The sequence below is a fragment of the Anneissia japonica genome, unplaced genomic scaffold (genome assembly GCF_011630105.1).
Source record: "Anneissia japonica isolate Jap-2015-1 unplaced genomic scaffold, ASM1163010v1 scaffold287919_len575428_cov197, whole genome shotgun sequence".
Taxonomy (NCBI): Eukaryota; Metazoa; Echinodermata; class Crinoidea; order Comatulida; family Comatulidae; genus Anneissia; species Anneissia japonica.
The window spans coordinates 534,963-544,479 of NW_022718751.1; the positions used below are offsets into that span (position 1 = coordinate 534,963).

The 9,517-nt window shown below is 34.1% G+C and overlaps 1 protein-coding gene across 1 annotated transcript in view; it reads left to right on the forward strand.

Moving 5' to 3' along the window:
- LOC117110607 (chloride channel CLIC-like protein 1) overlaps nucleotides 1-4,349 on the forward strand; it is a 10,158-nt gene extending 5,809 nt beyond the window's left edge. The window contains exons 5-9 of the mRNA XM_033253367.1: nucleotides 678-818; nucleotides 1,086-1,277; nucleotides 1,936-2,181; nucleotides 2,391-2,666; nucleotides 3,221-4,349. Of these exons, the coding sequence (XP_033109258.1) occupies nucleotides 678-818; nucleotides 1,086-1,277; nucleotides 1,936-2,181; nucleotides 2,391-2,666; nucleotides 3,221-3,649 (1,284 nt within the window). The 3' untranslated portion in view covers nucleotides 3,650-4,349. The remainder of the gene's footprint in view (nucleotides 1-677; nucleotides 819-1,085; nucleotides 1,278-1,935; nucleotides 2,182-2,390; nucleotides 2,667-3,220) is intronic.
- The last annotated feature ends 5,168 nt before the right edge of the window (nucleotides 4,350-9,517 follow it).

Genomic DNA, 9,517 nt, shown 5'->3' on the forward strand with positions numbered 1-9,517 from the left:
CTAGGCAGTCAAAAGAATCCAGGGCTTTGATAAATTAATTAAATAGCTAGGCCCAGACTACAACAATCTTGTTCAAAATGGGTTCAATACAAGTTCTATAAACTGAACTGGACGACAAACTGAACATTGGAGCCAGTCCGGAGGGGTGTCTGTATTGTGAGAGTAGACTGTAACTTACGACATACGATCATGTGAGCCAAGTTCCGCAGCGCGCTGTCTAAGGTGTTAGTTTGACATGGCTAACTTGTTGCCGTACAACAAGGATTGAACTTCGTATTTTCCCACGGCTGTGTATTTTTCCCACGTGCGCTACTAAATTTGAAACTTCGACTTGTGTGGTTGAAATTACTTTAAAATCGGCCTATCCGGACAGGAAAATTCCGTCGATATAGCCGAAATTCAACTTATAAAAAATCGAATTAAACAAACAATTTACACAGTAATACATAGGAAAGAACTGGGACTTTTTAAAAAATTCGACTGACACGAATTTTCGACTTAAACAGAGTCGACTTTGGCGGACTCGACTGTATATGATTTGCCCATAGGTAGGTTTGATATGACAATACGTAAAAACCACTATGAATGGAAGTATAAAATAATAAATTAAGAATTGATTGATGAATTAATTAATACAGACATACATGAATAAATATTTTTTCCTGATTTCATTTCAGATAATTGCTTCTGTCTTCGGACTAATTTGTTGTGTAGCATTTGAAATGAAAACCTCACTGACATGGAAGAACCAGCTTTTGATTTTATTTGTCATTGTGTTTGTGATAAGTGTTCCATGGAATTGGCTTCAGCTCTATCAGGTAATTCCAAATATTTTAAACTTGCTTCCTCTTCTAGCATAATCAACATCGGTGGCGTTGCGCCATCACCATATTTGTCGCAGCTGTCAATATTTGAATTGATAAACCAGATAAAATTATTTGACCACTGTAATAATTATGTATTAATTTGAGAGGAAAACATTTTAGTTAAAAAACTTGTTATAATTTATAATTGAAAGCTAATAACTTTTTAGTATATTTAAATATCTTTTTAACCTTTAACCTCTCTAACATTAACCTTTACAGGAGAAGCTTGCTGAGCGTCACGCTGAGATGATGAAACAGAAAGACATCCCAGAGTACTGTCGTTCTGGAGTAGAATTGTCCACATGGAAAGCAATAAAACAATTCTTCCAAAAAATGACAATTAAGGATGAATGCAAAGAGTATCATAAGAGGTATATGATTGATCCTATCTTGGAAGTTTCACCAGTAAAGGTAATGATTTTATTTATTTATTATTAGAAAATAAACATAAGCCACAATTAGCCCAGTATTACTACTAAAAAAAGTTATTATCAACTCTCTTTTTTTTATTTCGGTTTTAAAACAAACGATTAATGAAGCAGCAAAAGCTGAATGTTTTGTATTTACAATTTAATAATTTAATTAAACAATTAAAAAACAATAAAGTATAACATCAGTCATGTTAAATTATAAATATTTAACAAAAAAAATCTCATCAAATTAGGAAACATTCAAAAAACCACATTTAAAAATTTACATGAATTATTTACAATTAACGTAACCAAAGATTAGCAATTGCTATAATTGATTTATTTATTGACAATGTTTAACCAGGATGGTACAACCAGTCAAAAAGGCTGGTCTTCCTTCGAGCCCTGGAAACAAAGTTAAAATTTAAAATGAATTATAAAAACTACAAAAAATAAAAGTAAACAACAATGCAGTATAAAAATACAATTACAAGTATTTAAAGATCTATAATATTGATGGCTTAAATAAATACATACCTAACAGCATTTTCATAAACTCACCATACTTGAGAAGGTGTGTTAATCAGTTCAAAATGATAATTACAGATACTATGGAATATTTTTTAATACAATTTCTACTCAATCTTTTTAATATGCAGGCCTTCACCAAAACAGTTGCTGTTCTGCTGTTTGCTCCAGCAGGAGAGCTAGGAAAGGCAGTCGCAGAATTCCACAATGAGTTTTTAGGAAACATGCCAAAACTTATTTGGATCCCAGCCTTTGTTTCATGGCTTCTAACTTTGGCTGTGGTTTTATTTTGCTTGTATTTTGGATGCTCCAGACAGGGGAACACCCATCCCCCACCAGCTGTCACCCAACCACCTTCCAGGCAAATGATCGAAGAGGTAAGAATTACCATATATTTTGATATATAATAATCATGATTTGATTGAGATCTTTTGGTAAGACGATATAAACAGTATTGTCCAATAAAAATGGAAATTAGTTTTTCTTTTTCAGTATCTGTAAAAAAAAAAAAATTACAGAAATTTGAAATTGATATAAACAATTTAATTTTTTTTTAATTTACTGAATTTTTGTTTATGTTATTTAGGTTGTACAGCAGCATTTAAGACTTGAATATAGCACTAGCTATCATGAATACACGCCCTCCCCAACGCTACCACCTAGTACGCTTGGATCAAGAGGAAACTTAAGTCTTGAAGCTGAAAATCGAGGCAGGTTCAGGCGGTCTTCAGATAATGTTGACGGCAGGCAATCACACAGAACAAGCGAGATTTCAAGCACGGCAGCAGACCAGTCATTTACTAGTGAAATATCCCAGAATAGTGAAAGTCCAACGGGACAGTATCGAGAAATTGTGGAAGAGGTACGTAGTCGGTTTTCATTTATTGGCCATGAAATATTTCAAATATGTGTAGTTTTATATATGTAATATAGGATTTTTAAATTATTCTGTATACTTCGGGACCAAAAAAGTATCCCCTTAATATTAGGGTGTCCCCTGATTAGGTGTTGGCTGTAGCGTTAAAAGATATACTTTCCCTTGTTTAGTGCCCCTTAATACAGATGTCCTAAAGGAGCCGTTCTGCTGTATTATATTTTATTATTATTTATTTGAATTACAATAATGTTAATGCTACAAGTGTGTAGCTAGAATCGTAATTAATAATTGCTAAAGAGTGGATGAATATTATCTTTCATTATATAGCTATATATATTGTGAATGTTCTAAAATGACTAATTATCATTTATATTTGTATTTTGTTATTTTGGTATGTACGGGATGAAGACCCCTACCGAATAGCATTTCAGATAGGTCACCCTCTTGAAAGTAAATTAATAAGATATATTAATTATTGTTACTATTATTGTTGTTATTATTATTAAGACAATTTATTAGGATTTGTATTGTTTTTACAGGTTATTACAAAACTACTTCAAACAGGCCAACTCCAGGCATCTCCAGAGAAGAAAGATGCCAGCCCAGGTGATGTTACGCGAAGCATACCTGTCCAAGAATCCAGTTTTGAACAGAACAAAGAATCTGAAGATCCACAAATATGTTTGCTGCCATCACATGTTGAGAATAAGAACAGATTACATGAGACAATTCCAGAACTGTGTGAATCTAGTCAAGGCAACAGCTCTGAAGCGGAACAGATTGAAGAAAAAGTTGAGACTCGCAAAGATGAAGATGTCCCTGCTCTAGATTCTGAGAAAACTTTATCTCCTAGCAACAAAGATCTGTCAATTGATGCTGATGGTGATCATGATGATGATGACGATTCTAATAAGAATTTTGATGAGGATGATGAAGATGATTTTGTTGTGCTACAATCTTCAAACTAGACATGTTTTTAAATGTGTTGTCATTGCATGTTAAATCTATTATTTTAAAGCGTTTGTTACAAGCTAAATCATGTCATATATAGTAATACTGTATAGACAAAAGCGGTTGGCGCAGCTGTTGCTGCTCAGGTTTTCAACCTTGTGGTTGGGAGTTCGAGCCTCATGCTGTCCATTTCTGGCCAGGCTTAGATACCTCAGCTTGCTTTGTGGACAGGCTGTAAAAAAATATATATAAGTATATTGGACATTAAAACAGATTTTTAAGAGAAAAAATCTGTAAATCACTGACAGCTAAACTCTGTTTCTTAATATGAGTTTTTAACTTACTTGATTTCAGTTCAATATTTTTTCAAATATGAATTATGGTGATGTAAATTGCTATTTTTAAATCTTGTTCACTATTCTACAGAATATACTAAATACTATATTATTTTCTACATAATTTTGTTTCTATGATTTAAACAGGTAGAACACTGTATTTACATTTTCTAGTATTGTATCTAAATCTTAATCTGGAAAACAATTTTTTATATAATTATATGAAATAAATTGTAAAAACTTATCAATCAGCAATCAGTTGTCATTGGACCAGCTTAAGAAATTAGTGGTGTAGAGTAACATGGTTGTATGCGAGACTGGCAGGCCATACCTGGCCAAAATATAACAAGTATGCTTGTGAATAAACACACTCCAGGAATTACAGCTTGTACCTCATGTCTATATTCTCACCCCTTATAAATCTGCTGTACACGAGGACACCATATAAAATAGTATAATACGTACTCCAAGTATCGAAATGTACGCCATCGTGTCAGGATTCAATATTTTGACATTAATTATGTCATCATCAGGAATGAGGACACCATAACCGGAGATTAAGGGGGAGAAGAGTTATCACACAGATAACCTACTTAACTCATAACAAACAGGAGGGGAACACCCCAGTCCCCCAAAGAAAAAGACTGGAACTAACGTATGTAACTGACCGTAACATCATCATCGATGCAACAGGCGGAACGTTCAGGTTGTACGTGTCTGTATTGATTCAATTAACTTCAGCTTTTGTTTGTTACTTTCCAGTCTGTTATACCTCCTGTGTTAGCATTATTTCTTTTAAAATCATTGTTAATTTTTCATAGGAAAAAATCCATATTGCAGACTTTTTTCAGATTAATAGATTGCACACTAATTCTTTACTTTGAAATACAAAAATACAAAGTGGAATAAATCAATTAAAAAGTAAAAGACAACATTTTTTTTTTTATAGCTTACAAGCTAGTCGGTTTTGGTTTCATTTACATAATTAATACAAACATTAATTTTGTATCAAAGATTCATGGTTCGCATCCGTTGCAGGCACGGATCCAGTAGGGGACTTGCTCCCCCCCGTTTTAAATTTTAAAATTTCAATGCATATCAATGTTATATATTGAAAAGCGCTATTCACTTATCTGTTGTGATGTTGTCCCCCCGCCCCCTCCCGTTTGAAAAATTCTGGATCCGCCCCTATGAATCTACAGACAGTCCATAGTTTGGAGTAATATTATTACAGCGTCATGTTGCAATACACACACAGTGGGTCATTTATTGGTCACATAAACTTAATAATAGTACGGTAATGATTTGAAAAGGTCACTACATCCGAACGCAAACATAGTATGTGAAAATGGTCTTTTAAACGATCTTAACCCAAGCAGACGTGGTTGAACTTGCAAACTGTAGCCTCTGCGGCGTCTTAAATAGACTTGATGAATAATCATGATTTGATGTTTATTATTTAAATGGAAGTTCCGCTAAGCCCCGCCCCTTGGGTGTTGGTGCTAAGATCGCACAAAACGTCAGTGTTAAAACCATAGAGCTATTAATAATAATAATAATATGCAGAAATTTATAACACGCCAATTCAAAAAACATTATCAAAGCCGCAGTAAGAATTAACCCAATTAAAGCGATTTTGTAAACAAAAAAGTTTTCAAATTAGTTTTAAATGAGTTTAAATTTGAAGATTGTCGAACAGAAAGAGGTAATAGATTCCAAAGATAAGGTGCCTGAACAGAAAAAGAGCGTTGTCCATGTTTTTAGTTTTTTCCTTTTTGAAGGGGCTTGAAGAAGAAATTTATCAAAAGAACGAAGTGTACGAGTTGGAGAGTATGGCGTAAGAAAATGTAGCAAATGATGGTTGTTTAAAAAAGAGTGATTTAAAACAAGCAAAAGAATCTTGAATATTATCCGTTGCTTAATGCTAAGACAATGAAGGTCTTTAAGAATGGGAGTAATTAACATTCTTATTATATCTCTATAGTTAAAACATACTAACGTTTGTGGGACACGCACGTATTTCTAGCCCTTTTTTTTTATTTTGTCAGATTGTCTCTTTTTGTGTCCCGGTTTTAACGTAAATTTGACACTTCGGAAAGGTCCATTAGGCCTATGTGTCCTTTGTCACACATTCTTGGACAAGAAATTTACGACAATAAAAATTAAATATATAAATACAATAATTATAATAAGCATACATTAATAGGTTTAATAATAATATAATTATATTGTACTATAATTGGCCGTGTGTGCTACGAGAAGGATCATCAGATGAAAGTATTGACGTCTAAGTACAGTCAACCTGTTTCGAGCAGAGAACATCAAAGGTAAATATATGAATATGGAAATACTGTATTCCAAAAAGTTCATTTGTATATTGTAACCAAGTCATTCTCAAACTAAGGTGCTTCACAAAATTCAACGCACATAGCGTTTTAAACGAATGTACATAGTCTGTTAAGATGTCATAATATACTGCTTTCTCAGCAGAGCGGTGATCATTTTTTGTATAATTTATATTTTAGTACTTGTGTATTTTATAAAGTAAAATCGTTATGTGCGGGGTATGGAGGTGTGCGGGTGCAATTAAGTACAAGTCATGGTGAAGGTAAATCATGTGTAAACATAAATTACCATTCAAGTTAATGAAGCGCTAAGCACGCATTTATACTAATTAAACCCCCATTTTGCAACAATCGAACTACAACGAAAAGTGATCATAAATGGATGCAAACCTACGATGTCTTAAAAATAGTCAACCCATAACACTCTGTTTATCACACATAAATAATCGTGTGCAGTTGAGGCTAACTCGTTATTAATGCATGTTACGGTACTACTTTGAGAGTTAATATTGGCGTATACGGGGCTTGGGTGCGGTGTGCACCCCTCCCCAAATGCTTGCACCGTAGACGTTACGTCCTTCTTGCTTAAAAAAGTAAAATACGCTAAAGTAGTTAAGTTAGCTCATTTCACTTTATTTTACCAACTAAAACTCCATCGAGCCCCACTCAACCTTCGCTCCCACACCACCCCCTCCCCATGTCAATATTTCTTGATACGCTACTGGAATGAACTTTTACGCACCATGGTATTTTAAATCCAAGTGGGTGTTCGCGTTAATTCGAATGACCATTGAATCGCATCAGTGGCGTCACGCTCGGGCGCTGACGGGGGCGGAGCGCCAGGGCCTCCAGGCACAAGGCGCCCGGCATTGTAGTTTAAAAAAATATATAATATAAACTATAACACCATAAAAAACCGAAAGGTCCACTGATTAATCTCAGTTAAGAAAGTATAATACATACTCCGAGTATTGAAATACACGCCATCGTGTTGGGATTCAATATTTCGACATTAATTATGTCATCACCATGATGACATAATTAATGTCGAAATATTGAATCCCAACACGATGGCGTGTATTCCAATACTTGGAGTATGTATTATACTTTCTTATAACACCATAGTTTCATTCATTGGAGCCCCGACAATTTAAAAAATCGAAAATACACTAGCCTGGCATCATTATACAGAAACCGCATTATAGGGCTACCTAAACGATCGCTGCAGTTTTTTTGGACCATTCTATGTTCTCTGACAACCCAGTAAATGCCATAAGCTCTGAGCGCGAGGGGGCCTCTGACCCAACCGGGGGCCATTAGGCCCCCTGGACCCCAGCGTCTGTTTGTTGGCTCCTCTCGCAAACTTAATGCTCGCTTATTAGGGCCCCCAATAACAGCCACCGCCAGAGCTCCACAAACTCCGTGAAGCAACTGAGTTGCATTGTCCAAAATCGGCTTTAAATTTCAAAACTCATTTTAAAACTGATATTTCTTTAATTCTCTAGAGAGGGGAGATATATATACTCTGAAACGATTTAATTTGCAAGTTTAATAGGCTATTCAACGATTCTTTGCACTTTCAAATGGTGTTTGATTGCCGAACATTAACGCTAGCCTATACTAGTATTCCTAATGTCATTCCTATCTCATAAAATTAAGTTAGTTGTTTTTCCAATCCTACTTATTTTTGAATGGTCAACGATCTGTTTCAAGGTGGAAAAACGAATTTAAACATTATCATGTTGATTAGCCTCTAGAGATTGCATCCTGTTTATCATAAAGAGCCTCTTGTTGAGCCTTAATATATAGGAGCCATTGCGATAGTTATCTTTTCAAATTCAAAACGTCATTTATTCTCATTTACACAATTGCAAGTATAAAAAATATGGTAATGGATTTAGCCAGAGGAACGCCTATTCGTTTACGCAGTACTTTTGGAATAATTGGTGAGAGCGCCCTCAATCCCTAAATTTAATGATAAGCAACAATCAACAATTTTTAATTAATAATACTTTTATTTATTAAACTTTGCTATTATGAGGATAGACATTGTTGAGGCGAGTGGTTTCAATAACGTTCTAACCGCAAGGAAAGGCGTTATAATAAAAGGTAAATAAAATACTACTACTAATAATAATTAATATTTGATATAAATAAAAAATACTGTAGGCCTACTAGGCCTATTATTTATTAATATCATTAATATAATAATTGTTATTTAATTGATACTAAAGCTTTAAGCTCACAAGCAGGACTTCCCCTCTCCTTGAGTTTTGGGCCCCACGGAAAGTTCGCCATGCATCCCTGGTCTACTGCCTTTCCAGAGCATTATACCAGAACATAACTCTTAGGTGGAGAAAAAAACAAAAAAACTTACCCCTTTCCATGTAGTTACAACATTGTGAGGGATAGTGGACTAGAGCGAGAGGTATTTTTTTTTTTTTTTTTTTTTTTGTAAATATGAACATCATTGAACGTATTGCGGAAGATTTCTATCACATCTGTTATAATGGATGCGTAGGATAATTACCAGCCTTTCCATAATTTTGTAGCAAATAAGACTTTCGTTACCATTATCTCGGTGGCATTGCAAACGATATATCCGAGCATTAAAGAATGCGTGCTCCATTCTCAAGCTCAGATTAACTTCGTTTGCATTATTAGCTACCTTTAACACGCTACAATGAGCGCATATGGTAACATTTCAACGTGCCGCAATAAAATTTTTTCTCTGTCGATTTTTACAAATTCGTCCAAAGACAGTGTCATATCATAATCCTGTATATCAAACAACAAACATTTTTTAATCCAAAAAGTAGACGTTTTTATCATTTTTATAACAAAATAACACCAACAGTCTTTAGTATTTCAAAAACTGATGACAATTTTGTTTATAATACATTTTGCATAACATTGATTTTTTATTAAAGCCATCACTTTGTTGGTGACAGTTATAACTATGTCTTAAGATGAATAATGATATTAATATATTTACAGTAAAATAACCTGAAATAAAACACAGTTGCTTATGGATTTTAATTTACTATTAAAACTGTAGGCCTATATTATTGGCAATTGTTTACGTTCTCACAGTACAGTCTGTTCACCTGAATATCTTGAGACCAAAGCCCGTCTAATTTGTTCTCTCAACATATATATATCTGTCTCTTATACACATCTAGATGCGTATAAGAGACAGCCTACG